This window comes from Oryzias latipes, chromosome 23, assembly GCF_053564925.1.
Source record: "Oryzias latipes strain Hd-rR chromosome 23, Olatipes_Hd-rR_3.1".
In the NCBI taxonomy this organism is placed as follows: Eukaryota; Metazoa; Chordata; class Actinopteri; order Beloniformes; family Adrianichthyidae; genus Oryzias; species Oryzias latipes.
The window spans coordinates 25,005,994-25,029,384 of NC_136259.1; the positions used below are offsets into that span (position 1 = coordinate 25,005,994).

The 23,391-nt window shown below is 43.6% G+C and overlaps 2 protein-coding genes across 16 annotated transcripts; one reads left to right on the top strand and one right to left on the bottom strand.

The window, feature by feature from the left end:
- Window positions 1–969: 969 nt before the first annotated feature.
- Window positions 970–8,528, bottom strand: proser2 (proline and serine rich 2). The gene is made up of 4 exons (XM_023952460.2): window positions 8,433–8,528; window positions 6,893–7,106; window positions 4,201–4,492; window positions 970–4,121 (listed from the first exon to the last, which is right to left on the bottom strand). The coding sequence occupies exons 2-4, from the start codon at window positions 6,968–6,970 to the stop codon at window positions 2,680–2,682; spliced, it is 1,812 nt and encodes a 603-aa protein (XP_023808228.1). The 5' UTR covers window positions 6,971–7,106; window positions 8,433–8,528; the 3' UTR covers window positions 970–2,679.
- Window positions 5,415–23,331, top strand: rab3ip (RAB3A interacting protein (rabin3)). 15 transcript variants are annotated; one of them, XM_078942033.1, is made up of 15 exons: window positions 5,416–5,562; window positions 7,642–7,798; window positions 15,060–15,173; window positions 15,334–15,450; window positions 16,083–16,249; window positions 16,339–16,510; window positions 16,976–17,071; window positions 17,879–17,956; window positions 19,105–19,317; window positions 19,390–19,518; window positions 19,636–19,748; window positions 19,834–19,857; window positions 20,080–20,179; window positions 21,956–22,025; window positions 22,110–23,331. In XM_078942033.1, the coding sequence occupies exons 4-15, from the start codon at window positions 15,361–15,363 to the stop codon at window positions 22,190–22,192; spliced, it is 1,335 nt and encodes a 444-aa protein (XP_078798159.1). In that variant the 5' UTR covers window positions 5,416–5,562; window positions 7,642–7,798; window positions 15,060–15,173; window positions 15,334–15,360; the 3' UTR covers window positions 22,193–23,331. The 15 variants fall into 15 exon arrangements, with proteins under 15 accessions (XP_078798163.1, XP_078798159.1, XP_011489619.1 ...); XM_020714090.3 differs by lacking the exons at window positions 5,416–5,562; window positions 7,642–7,798 and adding exons at window positions 9,980–10,095; window positions 10,250–10,274; XM_078942037.1 differs by lacking the exon at window positions 19,834–19,857 and having other exon boundaries at window positions 5,415–5,562.
- The last annotated feature ends 60 nt before the right edge of the window (window positions 23,332–23,391 follow it).

The following is a 23,391-nucleotide window of genomic DNA, read 5'->3' on the forward strand; positions in this document are numbered from 1 at the left end:
TAAAATCTTTGCTCTTGAGGATGAGAACCATGAGTTCTCTATAACCTGGATGAACGTCTTCTCCAGCGTTTCCTCTGCTGTGAAGACGTCCTGCTGCTGCTGCTGCTGCTGCTGCTGCTTGGTGTAAACTGGGTCAGCTCTGCTCCGTCTGTGAGGGCGTGTCTGTTTGTCGAGGTGTAATTACACGGCAGCAAGTATTTCCTGCCGCCGCTTTTCTCTGAGCAACACCAACCATGGCAGGATGTACCTGCTGACAGGGGGTGGGGGCACCATCCATACAGAATGTCTGCTTTTATAGTGACAGATTACATTAAAGGCCTTCCTATAGATTCAGCTGTGTTTTACTCTAAAAAAACGCTTTTGAGGCATCAAATTAATCAACTGATTTTAGGTCTTAGTTTGTTAGTTTGTTTTTATAAGTAAATTTAACTTTTCTGTCATTCAGTTGTCATGGAGCCCTAGACATGACATTCAAAAACAAAAAACATTTCCCCTAAATTCCTAAATTGTGGCCATAAATTAATATTTTGTGTGCACAAATTACTAGTTTGTGCACACAAAATACAAATTTTTACCCTCAAAATACTATTTTTTTGGCCACAAAATACAAATTTCTTTCCACAAAGTAAAAATGTGTTTCCACAAAATACTCATTTGTACTTTACTATTTAATGCCCATAAATTACTTATTTGTGGCCACAAAATACCAAGAAAGGGCAACAAAATATTAATTTGAGGGAACAATTTTTTTTAATTAATATCCATCAATTACTAGTTATGTGAAAGTATTTTTAATGAAAAAACATGGTTATGAATTAATTATTTTAATTGTTTTCTTGTCATTATTCAAACGTTTTGGCTTCTTTTATCCCTAAACTGTTATGGAAACTAAATCTGCTTTAAAATCCCATATTAAATGCTTTTCGTCTGATCGTTCCTCTAGTTAAATAAAGACAATCCAACACTCTGTCAAACGTACTGCTTTAATAAGTGACAAAAAAGGAGGATGTATAGATTATGACATAAACATTTCAGTGGTGTGAAAGTTGATCAGCGTCTTCCACCTCGTCATTTCCCGCTCAACGCACACTAAAGCTCTTCTTCTGGTCTTTAAATTTCCTGTCAAAGAGTTTTAGATCCTTCAAAATATCTGTAGATGTACTACAAAGAACCGGAGTCTGTACACAAAGATCAATCCTTCAAAAGTTTCTGTAGGTGAGCTACAGAGGCCGGAGTCCCAACACACACACACACATGCGCACGCACGCACACACACACACACACACACACACAACACTTCAATTACACACCACTAAAAGAAAACACACATTGCCCAGAGTGTATTTCTGGATTGTGCGGTTTGACTGCAGATGTCTGGGAGAAGTGACCTCCCTAAAAAGCAGCTGTAAGGGCTCCGTCCGCCCGGCCTGACCTCACGCCCCTCTGTGGGTTCGCTGTGGGAGATGCTCCGTGGAGTAAAAATATCCTCCAGCTGCACAAAGGCCCGCCTGGATCTCCCTCTCCTCCTTGTGTTTTGCTGCTCCTCCCCCTCAGAAGGAGGTCAGCTGCTGTCGTGGAAGGAGCTTTTAAATTCATACAAAGAGCTGACAAACAAAATCCCATGTTTTCTTTGGAGTAAATGAGAAGAAAACGAGTCCCCCTGGAACAGAGTCCATCCCAACAGACACGAAAACACAGCAATACTCCCCCTCCCCTTTTTTTTACATTTCAGTTATACATATTTTTTAAAGCTTTAAAGACTATAACAGCTCCCTGTCAAATGTGCTGAGGGGCACATGTTCACACTTTGATCTTTTTTTTTAATAAATATTCAGAATTTCCTCATTAAATGAATTATTAACTACTTTCTTTATTCATGGAGTCACAAAATCCTAAAATCCTTTCGCCGTCATGTGAACTGAGACGACTTTTCAATCATGTTTGAAATTGTTACTGGCTTACACCATGGTCTCCCGTTTTCCCATGAGCCTTTGCTCTGGACCTCTCATTAAACATCAATCATTTGTAGTTTGTGTGTTTTTCATAATAATTCCTCAAACTGATGCTTTCACTGCAGAGCAGAGATCCGTCTCCAGCTGGGATTCTCCAGACAGGAGGATCACTCTGATCTTTTTTTTTTTGTTTTGGGAAATTCTGGTTGAATGTAATGAAATAAGTTAAAATAATAGCCGTAGCTTATTTACAGAAGTGGATGTGTGCGCCTGTAAGGAGTACAAACTACAGAGCGCTTCAGGCTGCAGATGACAGATGAACCTCTAAGAGCACTGACTGAATAATTTCAAAAATTCCCCATTCCCATAAAAAAAAAAAAAACAATCTACAATGGAAGTGATCATGGCCTTCTGTGAGCAGAGGTGAGCCACATGACAAAATGTCGCTTGGATCTTTGTCCAGAGGTATTCAGTGTCTTCCTGTCACAAAGTAGTTCTCCAGGTTCCTGTCAGAGAAAAATGTCAACAGTTTCTTTGCCGTCTGGAGGTTTCGTGTCCAGACGGGGAGAACCGGCTGAACAGGTCCAGCGGTTCCAAGGTCCATTCCTCTGTGAGAGCTAATCCACCACACCTCCAAAAAAATGAGGAATGCTGTTCTGCGTCATTCCCATCTGGCTGGTGCAGATGATTCAAGCTCAGGAGGTGGCCTTTGCTTTGGAATAGTTCTTCAGGTCTTTAGCAGTCCCAGTTTCCTCAGTGCCTCCCTGCGGGAGTCGTTCATCGGCCCCCGTCCAGAAAACTGCACTGTGATCCCCTGTGGGCGAAACATGGAATTGGATCTCCGCCGTTCGGGATGCGGGGCTTGTGCCTGTTTTGGGGGACTAAGAGCGCCGTGGTAAGAGTGCCGAGCCGGCCTTGGAGCTGGAGTTGGCGCCGGACCTTTGATGCTCTTGGATAGGCTGCCTGTAGAAGGATTCCCACCAGCGGTGGGGTTGATGGTTAGACTCTTGCCCCCGTAGCTATTGAGTTCCGCAGCCTGCGGCTCCTGCCTGGTCGGAGCTGCTGGATTCTGGCTGATGTGGGAGCAGAGGATGTCAGGAAGGTCAGTCCTGTTCATGGACCCAGGATTCATGACTTTTGTCTTTCCTCCATAAAGATTGGCCTCTGGGGGGTTGGAGAGCGCAGGCAGGACAATTTTGGGTTCATTTCTGATTGGAGAGGTTGGCGGGTTACTCCGAGTTTGAACTGTGGAGTTAACCATGATGGATTTCCCTCCGTAGTGGTTGAAGGACAGAGAGTTGACCTCAGAGGGATGGTTAGGGGAGGTGTTTTCCATCTGAGGTGTAGTGGGTCTGCTCTGGGTGATGGACGGAGAAGATGGGGTCAGGTGGGTGCTTCTAGTGTTGTTGCTTCTGTGGACATGCGTTGGCGGGGCTTCTGGTTTTCTGTCCGCGTGGATGTAGTAAGGTGTTGTCCCAGCAGGTTGTGGGAGGTTGTTTTGTGTAGTTTGCGGGATACTAGTGTCTACAGTTTTGGTGCCGGGGGTTGTGACTATGAGGGGTTCCATTGGTGTACCGTGAGGTTTGTTTTCAATGGCTTTATCTCCGGACATAGCTCGGTTTCTCGTCAGTCCCAGCTTGGACAGGGCCTCCATTCTGGATTTGCCTGGTGTAGGATCCTTGAAGGAAATGCTACGAGTAGGAGCTTTTCGAACTTTCGTCTCTATACTTTGTTGATAATGTTCTGAAGGCGAGACGAGGGATTGTGACTCTTGTCTATCGTGAATGGTCTCATCAGACCCGGACGGGTTCAGGTGCTCCCTGCTGCGCTGCAGCATGCTGATGTTCGCAGGTAAGTGAGCAGGCTTGGCAGAAGTAGGAGGACCGCGTCTGGATGGATGATCTGAGCCGTCAACCTGGGTTTTTTCAGACTCCAGGCTCAGGCGACGAAGGAATGTAGATGGATGGAAGCTTGTGGTTCCACCACCCTGGTTCTCGGCTATCTGATGTGCGATCAGGACAGGGGTGGGGACAGAGCCTGGGGGGTGGTAGGCAGAGTGGCCGTCGGGTGGGGTGTTTGGGGTGGGAAGGTTGTACTCTGAAGCCATGCTTTCGTGCCTGGGCTTTATTTCAAAATGGCTTGCTGGGGCAGGTAGCATGTGGCGAAAATCTGTGAGAAATAGGGACGTTACTGATCCTGTTTTAAAGAAAATTACAACAGGTATGAAAGGAGAAGAGCTGCATTCTACCTGGGTTGGTGGAGTTGAAGATCGGCTCTCTGGGTGGCATCAAATCCAGGTCAGGGTGAACCAGGTCAATAATTTCCTGGTGAGGAGTTGCGCTAATTCCAGGGTTGGGAACCGAGACTGAGGGTCCATTGACTACACTTATGGGCCCCTGGCTGTTCACTTGGGGCCTTATCTGTGCAGACCTCCTGTTCTCCTGCTCCTCCAGACTGTCATCCAAAGAGTCGATGGTCTGCTCAAAGAACTGGAGGGTCTCCTGCTCCTCTGGGCTTAAATACTTCAGAGTATCGTCCTTCTGTAAAAACCAACACAAGATAAAAAGTTCAGCTCTAGGCTTGTGGATAGATCCTGGTGCACGCCTCCTCAAACTACATTCAGTAATGCAATAAAAATGAAAAAGTGTTAAGCATGTGGTGTTTACACGGAACAAGCAGGATGGGGATTCTTCGTCTTCTTTTGCTTTTTCTACTGTTTACTAGCACATGACCTCCACCCACTGTTGGAAGAGACTTGTTGTGAAATCTCTAGCGGTGATTTGCACTCTAGCGGTGCAAATCTGGTGAATCTCGCTCCAGGCTTTTTCTTTCTCAGCTCTATTCCGATAAATGAAAGACTTGGTGTTGTAGAATTCCTCAAACCTGTTTTTTTTATTATTTACATTGATTTCTTAGTAAAATTGGTTGCTTAAATGGCAAACATAGCTTCCAACAGAAGATCCAACAGGTTTGTTGTCCCAACCTTCTTGCTTCACCTCCACACCAGCATGTCATGGTTTATCCAGCAACAACATCGCAAACCCCTAACAGACTGCAGGATGGTGGGGGACCTTCTGAGGACATTTTGGTAACAACACGTCGTAAAATAATCCGTGGATCTTATTTCCACTTCTGTGATGAGCGGAATCAACACCAAGTTCTAACTCAGAAATATTCTTGAAATTTTCCGACACAAGAAATGTTTCCTAATCTCACATTTAAATCTGAGTTGCTACAAAAAGTCAGTCTTGAATGTTTGGAACAAAGTCACATTCTTAAATCCCCAGCTTCAGACCACCTGAAGGTGACCTTCATCCTGCGGTTGACGTGGAAAACAGCTGACGTCATGCTTGTGAAAAATGCCCACACTGAGGCTGCTGAGTGTTTTGTTTTGCTTTCCACAGATGAGCACACCTGCAGCCGCTGAACCTGATATCAGGTAACTCCTCCTGACCTGCTGGTTTCAGCTGAGCTCTATTGTTGGGAAAAAGCTCAGGAGTCTGAAGACTGCAGCTCGACCGGTTTGGCTCTGTGGGGTGCTGATAGTCATTCCCAAGAGGTTAAGTTGCTAAGCTTATGATTTCTCGGGATCTTTGATGACTGATTGTGGGTAAGTCAACACTACACCTGAGTTATCTGATAGGCTGGGAGAGTTTACTGTATTTCAAAATATGGTGGGGGCACAAAAAAAACAGTTTGATGGGAACTAAATCCTATTATTGTGCCTGTTTGTGAGGAGAAATATGCAGGACTGGATGGAAAATGAAATTCTTAGAATAATCACACGACAAGATTATTGGCTCACCTGTTTGTTCAACAACCAGTCAGCTTTTAACAGTGACGGATGGCATATTATCCATAATTTTACTCAAATCTGGCAGAAATGCTCCAATTTATCATCCTTTGTATTCAAAATGAGAGACGACTATTTAGAAAGAAACTCTGTCAAGTTATTTGAGCAATAATTCCATGATGTTTGGGAAAAACCTTTTAAATGAATACATAAATGTTAAATTCTGCCTGACAACTATCCCCTGCCCAGCAAAAAGTGCTAAATGCTAGCTATAGGTTGTCAAGCTGTATTAAGAAAATAAATCACATTTCAAATGTATAAAAGCTTCTAATATAGCTTATTAAATGGTGGGAGTTATTTGGCAGAGCACGAACAAGTCTAGCGATCATTTGTGCCCAAACACGGAAAAGAAAATATTTTTCCGCCAAACACATCAATCTCCAGTGTGCATGCTAGGCTAATCACTAAGCTAAGCTACTAAAACATTCATTTAAACTTTTAACTTTACTTACATTTAAATTAAACTTTACTTAATTTTATTAAAAAAAATAACTGAAAATCTGAAAATTGCAGTCTTTTTAAGAAATAAAAAAATAAAATTTACCATTGAAGCTAGCTAATGATAGCTAGTTAGAGCTAGCATACATAAACACTGCATTGTTATGTTAGCAGTGTTGTTGCAACTGCTTTATTACCTATTATAGTCAGATGCAGTACTTGTACTGCAACTAACTATAACAGTACTAGTCCAAGAGAGGTAGTACTTCAGATTCAATTTCATTTTACAATGGACAATGACAATAAAAGCAAATCTATCTATCTATATACTGTGCTAGTACTTGTATATTTAGATGCAGAAGCTGGTTTATTGTAATAGTTATACTAATGTGTATCATATTTAAGTGTGATGTTGATATTTATACTTTATAAGTTTAAAGTACTTTTTTTGACAAAAAATAGGAATTTGGCCAAATAAAGAAATTTAATTTTGTGTTTAAAAACAAAACAACTTCTAATTTAACCACCTCCTGTAGCTGTTTAGTATCCAGCAACAAACCAAATAGTTTCTTCTTTTAGAGAAAAGGATTGTGCATTCAAGAACGAGGGTTTTCATTGGGAAAGGTCGGACATGTTTTCCAACACTCACTCCTGATCTGGAGCTGCGACGGGCTCCTCCGTTGACTCTTTGGTTAAAGTTGGAGTTGCCATGAAGACGGACGTCCATGTTCAGGTGGGGGGGTCAAAGGCCAGCTGGCGTTTCGACTTCACATGGACGGCCCGGCGACTCTAACCTCACGAATAAACCCGACTCATGTCTGATGTGGGTGAAAAGAACTGAGGAATCGTTCTGTCCGAGAAACCTGGAGACAGACAGGATGTTCATCAAGTTTAGGAGAGAGAAGAAGTTGATATGAAATCAATCCATGCCAGAAGACATAAAGAAGCTTTTTATCACTAGTTCAGCTGCAGTTTTAGCTTTGATCATACGGATACATATCTGAAAACAGCTACAAAACACTTTATAATAAAAAAATCTATCAAACATTGACTTGAAAGATAAAATAAACCTCATTAAAGTACAACTGGCTGTTTTCTTTTTTAATGAAAGTCATTTGTGCATCAGAAATTATATTTTTGCCGTTTTCGATTCTCACAAAGTTAATGAAATGTTTTGGAAACTAAATATTTTTTGGAATATTTAGGGGTAATCTTTGTTTGGTCTTGAGTGAAAAGTTATAACAAAACGGAGGAAAGTAAAACCAATTTAAACATTTGGTGGTTATATTAATTTCAGCTTGTTTTTTTTAACTAATCAAAGTTTTTTTTAATGGTGTTTTTATGCATTAAGTTAGTCACATTAAATCTATACGTCTATATCTGTCATTTCCCTCACAGCAGAGCCATGGAAACACTCTGCCCAGCAGCTGCTCTGACGTTCAGCATCCCACCTGTAGTGCCGGTTCCTCCAGAACATGAAGACCGAAACCAGCGGCCTCCTCAACCACATTCCTGGAGGAGCTTCCTCCACAAGGAGACAGGAAACAACTCTGAGGTGCCACCAGACTCATTCAACTTGGCAGAAAGGGCTCCTTTATCAAGAATCTAAACTCTTTACTAAAGTTTAAGTAAAATTAACTGAGAAGAAAAACGTTTTTATCGTAATAAACCTGTTCAAATGTCCAAAATGTCCAGACTCGTCATTTAAAACTTAATAATTAGTTTTTGTTGAACCAAAGATAAAAACAGATTTATCACTACTTTTGGTTTAAAGTTACAGGAAACCCAAAAGGTGTCAGACAAAACTAAGAAACAAAAACTTTTTTCTACTTTAATATTTGTTGATTTTGAACAAGTTCGAGTATTTTATCTTTTTATACTATAAGTACTACAAGTTTTTTTGTCCTCAAACCTTTTTAAAGCAAACAATCGTATTTATAAAGAGAAATAATACAGAAAAAAAACACAAATGATAAATAAATAGACTTTAATGTTATAAAGCGTTTAATGAAAATAAAAGTGTCAAATAAAAACAAATGGCATTTAGTTTGAGCGAAAGGGCATTTTTTTTAATGAAGGTCTACAAAGATTTAGCGATAATTGCCCATAAATCAATCAATATGAGGTTTTACCGCATTTACGGGGCAGATTCTCACAAAGACAGAAATCTCTCCGTAAAGGAAACTCACCCAACAGCTGCGCACACCGGTCATCATCACGCAGCCGCATTAACCTCCGCTCGGCCTCATGCCGCGCGCCTCTGTGGAACTCCGTGCGTAAAATGCGCCGCCGCCGCGCGCACTTCCAATTAAAGACTACAAACTCCGCCCATTGTCGGGTGTGTCCGTGCGTGTGGACGTTCATTCAGAATTCAGAAGTGTCAGGAGTCACGGCGGTGACACACTGAGAAGATATTTACTTTTATTATTTACAACTGTTGGTATTATTGAAAGAAGTTTCAACTTGACGCTTCACAAATAGTGGAAAATTGGAGCTTTATCATTCTTCTTGAAAATTTGCTGCTGTTCATAAACACTGACAGTCCAAATAAAAAATGATCATCCAGGGTGAAATTATTCCCTGCATGGAACGATCAATAACTGAGTGTTCCTCCCTAAAGACTCACAAAAGTTTAAAGGGTTTTTATGGCTATTGTAAAATCCTAAAGTAATTGAAAATAAAAAAGAGAAAATTAAAATAAATTTACGTTTAAGTTTAATCACAATACACGGAAGGTCCATACATATGGTTTAAGATTAGGTGAAAAACTCTAAAGCTCAAGTATAATTCCAGTGTTGTGTTATTTTGATGCTTTAAAGTAAAAGTTAATAATCACTTCCAAATTAAAACAATCGATCAGCTGAAAGAGTTCAGGCTCAATGATGAACTCAGGAAAAAACTAAACAATGGTGATCATTTATTTGTTTCTGGCGCCCTCTGCTGGCGGTAGCATTATATTGTCAGATGTTCAGGTGTTTTTTACCTATAAACAACCAAAAACAACACGTCACACCGTCAACATAAATGTGTCAGATGTTTTCCAAAAAAACGAATTCTATTGTAATAGATAAATAACAGGGAGCCGGTTTAGCTCGTGCTGGTTTTGCGGCGCCTTCCGTCCGTGAAACCAGGGTTCGAATCCGGACTGCTCCCTGTTCCTTTCTCTACTTCTGTGCCGGTCCCAAGCCCGGTTGCTTTGAGAAGGTTGCGTCTGGAAGGGCATCCGGCGTAAAACATTGCCAGGTTTACCATGCGACCCTTGATGGGAAAAGCCGAAAGGGAAAGAAGAATTGTAATAGATAAATAATTAACAAATATACAGAATTTTTACGAAAAAATAACAAAAACTGAACGTGGCTTGAATTTGTAATTAAAATTTGTATATGTCCAACAATTACTACAATTTATACATGACAAACATATGAAAAGTCGTAGAATAAGTTCTGATACAATTGAGGCCTAAATCAAACCAAATTTAACTATTTTTTTAAAGGACACTTAAAACCTATATTTTTATTTTGCTCTATTCAAATTATTTATTTTGTCTTACTGTGATTTGCATCACTATAAGTTTAATTTGGCGAAAGTTTGTTGCGGTTGTCATCTGTTCTCAAGATGGTGCGTTTAGTGACCACCGTTTTTCTGCATTCTGTGGATGTGTGATAGTAAAAGCTGGTGTTCAGCGCCGTGTCAGAAAGCAGAGTGTTGATGGTAGCTCTAATTTCCTAGAGTTCCGTGAACGCAACCCCCGTCGGTCCCTGCGTCAGCAGCCTCTCCGGTGCTCCTGTTTGTTTCGACTCGTTTACCGGAAGGCTTACCGACCGGTCCGGTTGCTGTTCACGGGGAGGTTCGGTGAGTCCACATATTAAAAATTATTGACGCATATGTATTTATTCATTTATTTGTAGACGTCATAAATTCGGTTGTCGCTTACTGCTGCATGGATTTGCTTTACGCACCCATTATCTGACAACAGAGTCTCCTTTTCTGTTTCCTTTGCTATCAGGAGAACACTTGGAGTAACTTAACTGGTGTGTTTCAATATATTTGTTATCATGTTGATTATTCTAATTTATTTACCTGGCATACCTTTGCTCTTGATGAATTCGTAACGCTGTGTCTGTTGCCAGGCTACGAATAGTGACCGATAATGGAAGTAGGGCTTCCCTCATCATCGCTAATATTTTCATCGTCATAGTTAAAGGCTTTTTATTCAAATATATACATTGAATTGTTGGCGTTGTTGTGTCAAACAGCTGTTCGGGGTTCCTGTTCATGGTTTGATGTTGAAGGAACATTGAAATTTCTCTCTGAAACACTATTAAAAGGGGTTAGCTTAGGTTAGCTAGCTCGGCTAATCTGAATGCTAACGAGCCCGTTTCTTCAGTGAAACTCAAGCCGCCAGGCGCCGCTGTCATGCATGTTTCATGCGTTGGTGCTCGATGGCATCGCACGGTCGCTGTGGATAGGCGTGTGCGGTTAAATACGCGTGCACGCCGCTTTCTCACTGTCGTGATCCTTGCTAGCGGATGCTAACTCGAAGCTAACCCCGGGGGCTCCTGAACAGAGGGGTATTCCAGAAAGCAGGTTATGCTAGTTACCACGGTAAGTTTGAGGCTAAGGAAGCGGATAACCTCAGCTTTAGGTTCCAGAAATCGAGGTATGTTTTAGGGTAGGTCAAGTTGCCATAGCAACTCATGCACTGAACATAACCTGGTCTAGAGCAGGTTTAGTTGAAGGTTAGTTTGTTTTCAGAGAGGTGAAGCAGCATGGCGTGTCCATTTGAAGATGATTTAGTGGATGAAGAAGCTTGATAAGACTGATTGGTGATAAGACCACGTATGGATGTTGGAAAGATAAACTTTTTTACATTAATCTAACTTAACTATTTGCTTCAGTTAAGATAAATCATTTTTGTTGTTAATTCAGCTTAAATATAACACGCAGTTATCAGACAGTTCTTTTACTTCAAATTAATTCAATTTAGTATGTGTAACTACTTCCGCAAGGAATTGTGGGATACCATTCCCTTTGCCTGTCTGGACGGATTTGGGTACAAGTGTAGGTTTTTGTCTAAATATGTTTAGTTGTAGCTGTTTTACTGTGTTTTGCCGAGTTATTTATACTGTTATGTTAAATTCTTTCAGCACCATGAGTGAGAAGGAGGGAGAGGATGATGAATTTATTTAGCACCTCTATTAGTTAACGAACACATTAAACACAGTTTCTGATTTGTGAAAATGTGAAATTGTATTATTTTTGTCGCATTTTTCGCACTGAGTCCACCTGTTCAAAAACCACACAACCTGTACTGATCAAACCTGGATTAAAACATTATTTAGATACTAAAGAACACATTAAACACAGTTTCTGATTCGTGAAACTTTCCCAGCAGGAAGTTGAACCCTTTATTTGATTTCTCAAAATGAGGACGGGAGCGATACGATCGAGGGAGGAGAGAAGACATATGAAAAGCAGAGTAAGAGAGATGGGTGAACCTGAAATGGGAAGAGACAACATTAAAATATCAGGGTCCAAAAAGAGAGAAGTTATCTTACAAGTTAGTTTGGTCACGTTTACTTTATGAGGAGATAAGGTGGACTCAGTGCGTAAAATGCGATAAAATAATCCAATTTTACATTTTCACAAATCAGAAACTGTGTTTAATGTGTTCTTTAGTATCTAAATCATAATTTTATCCAGATTTTATCGGTTCTAGGTGATCTTGGTGTGAAAAATGCAGTGGAATGTTCCTTTAGTGCCCCTCGTGAAACGGAAGCCAACCTCAGCTTCGTATGATGGAGGAAATGTTGAGAAAATTAAGCTTAATATTGTTTTTTGATTTATGGCGGTTCTTATTATTTGGGCAAAAACGGCATAATCATAATGAAAAGATCACTGGGAATGATTTAAAAATAGTTTAAAAGACTTTTTAGAGTTTAAACTTGGAAAACAGGTTTTTTTTTTTACCCTCAAAGGTCATGTGACTGAAAAACTGTGCTGCATTTGTAATCTATTTTCTTTTAGTAGTAAGAAAAAATGAGATTCCTCCAGAATTTGGTTAGTGTTCTCATCATTTGTCTTCACTTTGATTTGATAGTGCTGCCCAGAAATGTGCCCGACTGTAAATCCATCATCAGCGGCTGAGCTGCAGATTGGATTTTTTCAGTCTTAATTGGGTTAAATCCTTCAGAGCTTTAATTCCAAAAAAACTGAGGATGTGAAGCATTTTAGGACGAGTTTTCCCTTTGGATTTCATCGATGGGTGGAGGATTTATTCTTGTGGCGCTCCAGCTGTGCGGTTGCGTGGATGTCCCGGATCCTGCGCTTGTTTCCATTGTTGTGGTTTGGTTCTTCCACCGCTGCGTTTTAATCCTGTAAACGCTGGCAGCGCGCCTCGGCCAGCCTGGAGGAACTGGATCTGTAATCAGCATCCTTCAGTGTCGGGTTACCACGGCTCACCAGGGCATGTCTCCATGGAGACGTGTGTGTGGGTGTGGGGGGCAGCTGGAGTTTCACCTGCTTCAGACTGTCACCTGTCTGTTTCTGTGGAAGGATGTCAGAGATGAGGAGGCTGAGGGTTCGTCGTTTTTCATGGTGTCCAGTGAAAGAGAAACGTGTTTGAAATTCATTAAGGAATCCCTGCAGTCAGAAGCGTTCCTGCGTTCTCTGCTCATGAGGGAGATGAAGCCACAACGCGGAGACAGAAACGGTTAAAAGAGAGCAGTTCAAATACATGAAATAGTTTTTTAGGTTTGCTTATGAAACCAGAACTTTTTAAAGTCGTTTTTTTTTGTCTTGATCTAGTCTGAGCATAAAGATATAGAGCTACATAGTCATTGGTTTTCCCGCCCAAAAGTCATCCATAAAGGAAACTTGCCGTAATTTGCAGTAATGAATCATTATTTATGACTTCACGCTTTGATCGGAAAACAACTTTGAGTCATTCTTCATGAAATTTCTTTTGTCCGTCGTTTTTTTGCGGTCAGTCAGAGCAGAATATAAAATAACAGACTCCTATTAAACTTTATTGACAACCACTGAGGGACAAACATGAGCTCACATACGTCTCACGTTTTATTCTCAAACAAGAACCATCAAGAAGAAAAGTTTTTTTCTGCACAGCTTTTACTTTGTCATTGACAGGAAACGTTTCCATGGATACCAGATGTTCCCTCCTAAAAAGTCTTGTTAACAGTGTATGAATATATATATATATATATATATATATATATATATATATATATATATATATATATATATATATATATATATATATATATATATATATATATATATATATATATATATATATATATATATTTTTTACCCCAGGTCATTAAATCTACAGTACTTGTATTTTGTCAGAAGTTCAGAAGTTGAAGTTGTGCTTCCTGTTTACAGAAAGTCTTGTCACTTTTTACTTTGACTGATGATAGAAAAAAGCAAAACGGAGCAAAAAATGGACTCAACTGTTTGCTTTTGTTGGATTTCTGTGTCTGTGGAACTCCTTAGATCATAGCTGGAAGTGGTTTTCCTCAACCTGAGGCGTGACGCTGCTGCCTTTCTGTCACTTTGATTGGTTCATGTCTGGAGAGGCTTTCAGGGCTGAAAAATACCACGACACACAATTAAGGGAGTGATGCCATGACTGGACCCGCACCTCCATTTGTCCTCAGAAAACAGTTGTGTACACAGTGACAGGGAGGACACGCCCACCAGGCTGAGCAGGTGGGACCGGTGTTTGGTGCCGCGTCTCGCTCCTGTAGTTAAAAGAGGCTCGTTCTGATCGAGCCGCAGAGTCGGGCCGTGAAGCTAAAACCTGTCGGCACTGGAAGTCATGACTCGGCATCGAGTGTGAGCCTCCATGGTGGAGTTTGACCCAAACGGGTCGTGAAGGGATCAGAGCTGTGAGGTCGCTCCTGTTCCTGCAGGACGGTCAGGTATGTCCTGAGCTTATGGCACCTTTAAGAGCTTGAAGGATCCTTCTGAAAAACTGCTGAGTCATGGCTGCAGGCTTTCAGACCACGATGAAGATACACATGGAAGTGTGAGTGCAGGCATGCTGAGTGTGGAAAACAGAAAATATTTGCTCCATTAAAGTAAAAGGGTCCTAATGGTTTTAGCGCTTCCATTACTCAGGCGAATGAGCAGCAGCCTGAAAGGCAGAACCCAGGGTAAAATAAACCAACAACCCGTCAACAGCTGCTGAAACATAGTTGTGTTTTTTATGGATTAAAAATGTTAAATGAGTCAGCATTATTTCTGTGATGGTGTGTTTCAGTCATGACTCAGCACTCATAAACAGATGGTCCTTAACCCGAGCAGGACCGACTATAATGTGGTTCTGATGTTCTGCTGTTGGTCCACATGGACCTCGGACTGCAGAGCTCCACGCTTGTGTATTTACAGGTTTGTTTTTGGCTCTTAAACACACATGTGCAAAGAACAAAAGCCGTGAGCAACTTTATATGGCCCGCAGGTCGCCATAGATCACTTTTTTTCCTGAAACAGCTGCTTTTCTGTCAGTTTTATCTCCATAGCAACCATTTGAGGCTTTGGATGTGATGAACAGGTCTTAAAAGTAAATTTCTAGACTTCCTTGGCAACAGAGGTTTTTCGTCAATCACGCCCACATTCTTAGTATGTTCACATTGTATGTCAAATCGTTTCATTCACCTGTGATAAAGATCTGCCCTTTCAGTCCTGGACGGCTGTAAACGCTCAGAAGTTTGGTGATTTGATGCTTAGTCTTTTATTTTGAAATGCAGAAAACTACAGAGGAACTGAAGCAGATCTTTGTCTCTGCGCTTTAGCTCAACGGCTGTGTCGACCCATAAGCTGAGTTCTTCATCTGTGGACTGTCCTGCTTCACTCGGACTCGAACCTCCATCCCAGCCGTCGGTCCTTGATCCACAGCTTCTGCAATGGTATGAAGAGTCTCACACCTGAGAAACCTCAGAGAAATATATAAAGTGACACATTTGTCTTGGTCAGAAAAACTGCGAAGCTATGAATGTCATTAGTGAAGAACGGGTGGGCGGAGCCATAGACAAACGCCAACCTGCACCTGGATGTTTGTGTCTGCAGAGTGTATGATGTCTGAGAGCAGTCGCCATGGCCTGCAGCGGCGGTCAGAGCAACGCCGAAACTCTAGAGGGCTTCCACGAGGTGAACCTGGCCTCGCCCACCACGCCTGACCTCCAGGTGGGCCTTTCTCCTCACAGCACCAACGGCTTCCTGTTTCCTCTGACAGGGTTTTTCAGAATAAACCACAGCAGCTGAAAAACTCCACATTTCTGAGGTTCACGGACATCTGGTGTAGAAACGTTCTGCTGCATTCAGTGCCCCTCAGAAGTTGGAAATCAGAGCTCTGAACCAGCACGATGGTTTTTTACACGTTCCATGAATTTTAGAGAAAAGAATCATGACTGAAAATGCAGATCAGGACCAGCAGGTTTATGGGATTAGTCGCCTGTAGGGGGCGCTGACGCTTCACATTCAGACGAGGAAAGTTTGAGTTGTCTTGTGGGAAAACGTCCTCCACACCAGACGTTCATTGTAGATGAGAAGTTTTCTGTCATTCAGAAAATAAACTTTTCTCTTTGGTTGTTTTGTTTTATTTTATAAAGAAAACAAATCAGGCGTATAAAAGCTAATTTTTTTAATCGTCTTCCTGTTGCTCCCAAACTACAAGAAGCTTCAGTCCACAGATTTCGTTTGTTGCTGAGCCAAACCATCGTCTGCTCTCTGGTTCATGAAGAGAACCAGGTGGACCACTGGGATGCCGCTGCATTGAAACCTTCTTAGCATTTGTGTTTCTGTCTTTGTTCTCTCAGAACCAAACAGACCAGCGCCCTCCCGCCCGTCAGAGCACCCCTCCCACCTCTCTGTACCGCACGCACTCTCTGGGACCGCCCCCTTCCGGCCTCCCCAGCTCTCTGCGGGCCGACCAGCTTCCCACTCAGCCGGTTTACTCCACGCCGCGGCACAGCCACAATGGAAGGTAAACCAGCGATCAGACGTCAGAACCGCGTCCCTGCAGTGGGCTCTGATGGGCGATTTTTCCCGCCGCTTTTTCCTGTGCTTCTGCAGCGTGCCAGGGCTGGAGGCGGAGTCCATTGAGGCCAGCTTCCTGTCTGGAGAGGAAGGGGAGGAGTGCAGCGCTCTGAGCGAAAGCCTGTCGAGGCTGCGCAGCCCGTCGGTGATGGAGGTCCGGGAGAAAGGATACGAGAGGCTGAAGGAGGAGCTGGCGAAGGCTCAGAGGGTGAGGTGCAAACACACACATATATGCACACACACACATATATAAACACATGCACACACACACATATATGCACACGCTGACAGACACACACCAACACACACATGCACACTCACACATATATGCACACGCTGACAGACACACACCAACACACACATGCACACTCACACATATTGGCATACACATGCATTCTCTCTGCAGACTTGAACCATTGTCTTATCATTTTAACAGTGTTTGTGTTAAAGTGTTTGTGTTGCCGCTCACTAGTTTGTGTGAAATCACATCAACATCAAAGCATTTGATTTATTTCCATCTTTCTGTTTGTTTTTTAGGACAACATTTAATTTGTAGCTTTTAACTTGTGTTGCTTTTCTTGTTTTGCCATGTTGTGTTCCTTTCTCCACCTCACGTGTTCATTTTTGCGTTGTTTTGTGTTATTTTCTGTGTGTGTGTGTGCGTGCGTGGAAGGAGCTGCTGTTGAAGGATGAGGAGTGTGAAAGGTTGTCTAAAATCAGAGACCAGCTCGGCCTGGAGCTGGAGGAGCTCACCGCCAGTCTCTTCCAGGTCGGTCCGCTTCTGCTGCACCTTCCTCTTCCCTCCACTTCCTGCCGCCTTTCCTCTCGCCGAGACAAACCCAAAAAATGCCGCCCGTCTGGAAGCTTTTAGAGAAACGGTTCAAATGAACTGGAGTCGAGTTGGAGGTCCATTCTTTCCACAAAATAGATTTTTTTATGTCAACGATCAGCGATTATTGGATCATTTTTACATTTTAATTGATCTTAAAACGTCTGCATCCATTCAGTTCTTTAGGTTGAAGAATTCTTCAGATTCTGTGGTCTGGTGTTAAATTTGGGTAAATGATGACTAAAAATACAAACCGTTAGCAGCAAAGACAATCCAAAGTGAATCCGTTTTGCTCAAAAGTCCTCAGTCAGTCCAGATCCTGGTTTGATTTTCTCTCCTGGATTTTTTGCACTTTAATTGAATTTATTGTTTGCAGCAACTTTTAGATGAAACCCTCTAAATGCAGCAGAAAATAAGTGTGTTGCTTTCCTTCTATTTTAAGTAAAACAGACCAAAGATTTTGTTCCAAAGTTTCCTAAAGCTGAATGAACTATTTGAAAACTTTTTAGTTAGAAAAACTACAAACTCAGATTCTTTTTTTTCTGGGATTTTCCTGAATTGATCGTCTCCTTCACCTCCATCCTTCCTTCTCTCCTGTTTGCCAAGGTGTTGGGGTCTTGCTTGTTGGTGTTTTCTGTGTGGTGTGTATCTGCGGCTGATCCGTTGGATTTTCTTTTCCTGACTTTGGGGCGTCAGGGGAATCCAAACGGGCCTTGAGCAGAACCCTCCTGTTCCATGTGTTTCCAGGAAGCCCATAAGATGGTGAGAGAAGCAAACGTCAAGCAGGCAAACGCGGAGAAGCAGCTGAAGGAAGCTCTGGGAAAGGTGAGGAATCTCAGATCCCGGTTCAGTCTGAACAGAGAGGCTCCGGGATGAAGATGTGCTGGTGAAAACTGGAAAATGTTGTTTGAACTAGAAATTCTTAATTGAAGCGTCTGAACGTTGGTAAAAAAGAAGTCGTTTCCTGTGCCAGTGCTGCTGAATATAAAGTATCAGATGAAGCTTGTCCTGCCCCCTCACTCACTGCCCCGCCCTCACTAGGTGAGTGGCTGTTACACGGCCCTCTATCTGCCCCTCCCACACTGGTCAAAGCTGCTTGGACGGATAACACATCTTTTCAAAATAGCAGCTTTTCTGTTGGTTTGTTTCCATAGTAACCGTTTTATTTTTTGGTCGCCCGCTGATGCCGAACAGGTTTATTATGTTAGTTTTATTAGAATCAGCAAACGTACATGTTTAGATTTCTCTGACAAAGGAGGTTTTTTGTTAGCCACGCCCGCATCCCTAAGGGGAGTTTAATTTTTTTCTTCTAAATTTAAACTGACTGCCTCTTTTTTGAGGTCAAAGGTCAACAAACCTGTGCGTGTTGGACTGACTCCAGCCGGTATTCCCCTCCGTCCCCGGTTCTGTTCAGACTCTTCCTAGACAGACTTTTGGGCGTGGCCAGGAGGCAGAGGGAGTCCGGTTTTTGCAGAGGATGCTGGTCAGAACCTTTGGTGTGGGCGGGGGGGCGGGGCTATCATCAAGTGTGAAGTGGCTGCATCCAGAACTAAACCTTATGGGGTTGCTATGAAGGATACTGAGCTTCTGGCACAAGACCGGAAAGCTTGGAAGACCCTTGTTTTATTGGTCGGCTCTACGCACCGGGAAGGGGCATCGCCCCCCCCCGCAAGAGCCTTGATTGATTGATTGATCCAGAACTAGAACCTTCCAATGGGAGGCCACGGTTCCTCGAGCAGAAAAAGCTGGTCTGCCCTCTGCGTGGAGGTGGAAATCTGCCCCAGGGAGAGGAGTTGGGGTATCTTGGGGTCTTATTCAGGAATGAGGGATGGATGGAGCGTGGGCCTGAACAGGTGCGGCGTCCGTCCGTCCCACACGGAAGTTAAAATGTCAATGTTTCAGTAACACAATGTCAATCAACTCTCTCCATTTTCCTCCGTGGGCGGTTCCTAAAGTTGTTGTTGCTTGTCCAGATCGACGTGCTGCAGGCGGAGGTCCAGGCGCTGAAGACGCTGGTTCTCTCCTCCCCCAGCTCCCCCGTCGGTGAGCTCCCCTCAGCAGGAAGTGGAGGAGTAAAGACTCCTTTCAGGAAGGGCCACAGCAGAAACAAGAGCACCTCCTCTGCCATCCTGGGGACGCAGCCCGACCCGTCGGCCACTGAGCCCATCGTACGGGAGTGCAGGGAGGTGAGGGCTCCTCCCGTGTCTCGACACCTCCCACGGCAGATGAGGAGACGCTGATTCTGTTGTTGTGGGCAGGTGGACAGTCAGCTGTTCAGCGAGTTCAAGGCGTGGAAGGAGGAGCCGACCCTGAGCCGGAGCTGCTGCTTCCTGGAGCGGGTTTACAGGGAGGACATCTACCCCTGCCTCACCTTCAGCAAGAGCGAGGTGTGCATGCAGACACCAGCGGGTTCTGGAGAAACCGGGCCCGATAACCGTCCTGGATCTGTTTGCTGCTCCACTAAACAATCTCGTCCGTGTTGTGATGTCGCTCTCCCTCCTCAGCTGGGTTCGGCCATCTTGGAGGCGGTGGAGCAGAACACGCTCAGCGTGGAGCCTGTGGGTTTCCAGCCGCTGCCTGTGGTCAAAGCGTCGGCGGTGGAGTGCGGCGGACCAAAGTGAGGATCCCGACACCCACACTCTTTCTCTTTAAGCTTTCACGCCTTCATCACATCTCCATCTCCCCTTAAATGCCTCCTCTAGCGTACGAAGGGCTGAGCTGGTCACGTAAGTCCGTCTTTCTCCCGTTAGCATCGTGTACTCCTGCCCCCCCGCCTGTGACGCTCCTCCCTTCAGCCCCCCAACCCCCACCATCCAGGTTCCTTGCAGGCCAACCTGACAGAGATTCCTCTTCTCCTCGACTCGTACTTTTCCTGGTGTTGGTTGATGAGCGGGTTCAGTTCACGTTCTCCTGAAACTAAACGGTTTTCCTTCTCTGATCTCTGACAGAAAATGTGCCCTGAGTGGTCAGACCAAAACCTGCAAGCACAGAATCAAGTTTGGAGACTCGTCCAGCTATTACTACGTCTCCCCCTTCTGTAGATACAAAGTGAGTACAAACACAAACTACACTTTGGTTTACCTCACAGCTGCTTTGGGACTCCTCTAAGGCGCCGTCGTTCCTCCTGTTAGGTGCCTTCATTCCTCCTCTTAGCGTCCCTATTGGTCGCCGTCGTTCCTCCTCAGAGACTTCTTTATTGCTCCCCTAAAACGCCTTTGTTCCCCCTTTGAGTCGCATGTTGTATCTCCTCTTAGGCAGCTTTATTCCTCCTCATTGCGTCCTTTTTTGGGCGCCGTCGTTCCTCCTCTGAGACGCGTGTTGTTTGTCGTTCATTCCTCCTCTAAGGTGCAGTTTCTTATTTTTTTAACGTAACATCTCAGCTGCTCTAATGGAGTCTGTAGGCTCCGATGTCTGAGCCTCTGCTGCTTTACGTCCGTCCTCATCTCTGAGTCGTTGTTTTAAAAGTAAAATGTTCTGAACGTGGTGATGCAGAAGAAACCCCACATCCTCAGACAGAGACGGGACAGAACAGAACCGGGCTTTTGGGCTGTCGGTTTCATCAGAAACGAGGAACGAACAGCTTCATCTGCAAACAGGTTGAAGCTGAAGTGGATGTGAGCGTTGCAGGACTCAGAATCTTCCACCAGGGGGCGTAGGAGAGCTGCACATATCAAAGCATTTAGGGCTACGTTCACACTGCAGGGCTTAATGCTCAATTCGGATTTTTTGAAAAAATCCGAATTGTTTGCTAGACCGTTCACGCTTCCAAGTAAATCCGAACTTTTGTGATCTCCAGTGTGACCGTGACACGACCCAAACGAGACCCGCATGCGCAGAAGCCAGAAGAATACTCAACGGTGAACGACGTCACTTGTTGTTTGCGGAGCCAACGTTAACAATGGATGTCAACAACAGTGTTGTCAAAAGCGGAGCTCTTTTTGTAATATTACATTTATTTTCACGAAGGAGCAGCACAATTACAATCTTCTCATTTTAAGAAGGCAATGGAGTCGGGATCGTCTGTACCCACTGTAGTGGAAGAGGAATGTGTATGTGTTGGGGCCGCGCCCCCGCGTGTGTGTGTGTGCGTGCAAGCGCGTGACGCGATAGAGAATATGGGGGGGGGGGGCAGTGTGGGCGCGCATTCATGTTGTGTGTTACGGAGGACGGTAATAAAAGGTTTCCCCCAGAATAAATGCTATGGACTCTTTATTAAGCTGTTCTGGAGAATCTAAGGATCAGAACAGGGAGGAGGAGGATCGCCTCGGGTCCCCTGCGCTTGAGCACGGTCAAAGGGGAGAAAGAAAAAAAAAGTAATCGCGGGAAAGGTTCAACACCACGCTCTGCCATTTAGCTGGAATTTTTTACAAAAACCGCCCAGTTGCAATAAAAGCCCTGGAGTTTGGCCTGAAAAGAGCGATCAGCCCAAATATTAATCCAATCGGGGATCTCGCTTCCCTTCCACTGACTGATCTCAGCAGCATCGTCCACCATGGTTGATGTTTACGTTCTCGTTCCCGCCTACTTCAACGCAAAATGATGACGTTTGTTGCGTGTCGATGACGTACAGTTCGGAATTAAGTCGCCTGGCCGGTCAGACGGCGGTCGCAATTGAAAAGAACGGCTACAATTCGGAATCAGGACGGCAAATCCACGGGGCCTGGGTCGCAATTGAAAAGATCGGATCTGTGTCATTCAGACTGTCATGAAAAGATCGGAATTGGGCCGCTTAGGGGCAAAAAAATCGGAATTGGGTCGTTTCAGCCTGCAGTGTGAACGTAGCCTAGGATCATCAACTCACCTGAGAAGTTTGTTTCTCCTCAGATCACAGCCGTCTGCAACTTCTTCACCTACATTCGCTACATCCAACAAGGGCTGGTCAAGCAGCAGGACGGTGAGGCCGAGTCCAGAATGTAAATGTGGGCTGGAGAGGTTCTGAGCGCTTGTGACGGAGGCTCTGCGGGTTCTGTGTCTGCAGTGGAGCAGATGTTCTGGGAGGTGATGCAGCTGCGCAGGGAGATGTCCTTCGCCAAGCTCGGCTATTTCAGGGACCAGCTGTGAGCGGACGGCGCCGCACACTCCCACCTGATGCTCCGCCCTCCTCCCGGTTCTGCCCCCGCCCCCCCTCCTCCTGTCGTCCTGAAGCACCACCACCCGTCCTCCCCCCTCCCCGTGCGTGAGTGTGTTTGTACAGACTGACAGACAGCGCCCCCTCTGGCCGGCCGTGGTCTCTGATCCAGAACCTTCATCTTCTTTTTCGACTCCGTTCAATGAAGAAAAACGGCGTCAAGAAAAAACCCCTGAAGAGTTGGAGATTCTGACTCTTCTGTGGAGATCAGTATTTTCTTAGAGCATCAATAAAATATTTTTAATTATTTAAAATCTATAAAAAAAGACCAAGTAACTTTAAAGTCATAAACACAAATGAAAAAATCAGAAATATTTGGCTTCAATTTCATGCAAAAATATTTAGTTTGAAAGCAAAAAGATTACATAAAAGCATGAAATTGTAATAAAATTACTATGAAAGTTGTGGAATTAATACGTTTTAATTTAAACATTGTAATTACATTTAAGATCTAAATATTGATCCCACCACGTAAATTCAGTCAAGTTTTTATTATTTTATTGTTTTTAATGTCATTGACAAGTAAAATTCTAAATAATTTTTCTAATTTTTTAGTTTGTTAAAATTCACCTTTAATTTAAAATGGTTTTGTGTTGAAAACTTTCATTTTTTTGGTCAAATTTTAGTCATTTTCCACAAAATTTAGCAAAAAAAATCCCACAAAATGCTGCAGAAACAATCAATTTGTGTACAAATGTTTAACATGAAACTGGAGTTCCACCAAACGGCACTGAAACATCAGAAAATGTCACAATTTTTGCATTTTTTAACTATTTGAAAAAGTCACAGGCTTGATTTTATTGTTTTTCTTGAAAGGCGTTTCTCCTAGGAAGTCTGCTGGAGTTTAGTTTTCCGTGGAACGCCGTTTTGCTTCCGGGTTGCTTATGATCTCTGCAGAGCGGATGACGCTCTGCTCCTGAGGCCGCTGGGAACTGACGGCTCTGCAGAGACGCCGCATGCCGACGGCTTTCCTAGTTGGTGGTGTGAATGTGAAGCCCCGCCCCCTTTCCGGTTTGGTTCAGTGCCTTTTCTCTCAGACACTCTGAAATAAAAACAGGAATACCTCTGGAAACTCGCCGCTCTCTGCGCCGTCTGTTTGCCGCTGGTTTCTTTTCAGGAAAAAAAAAAAAAT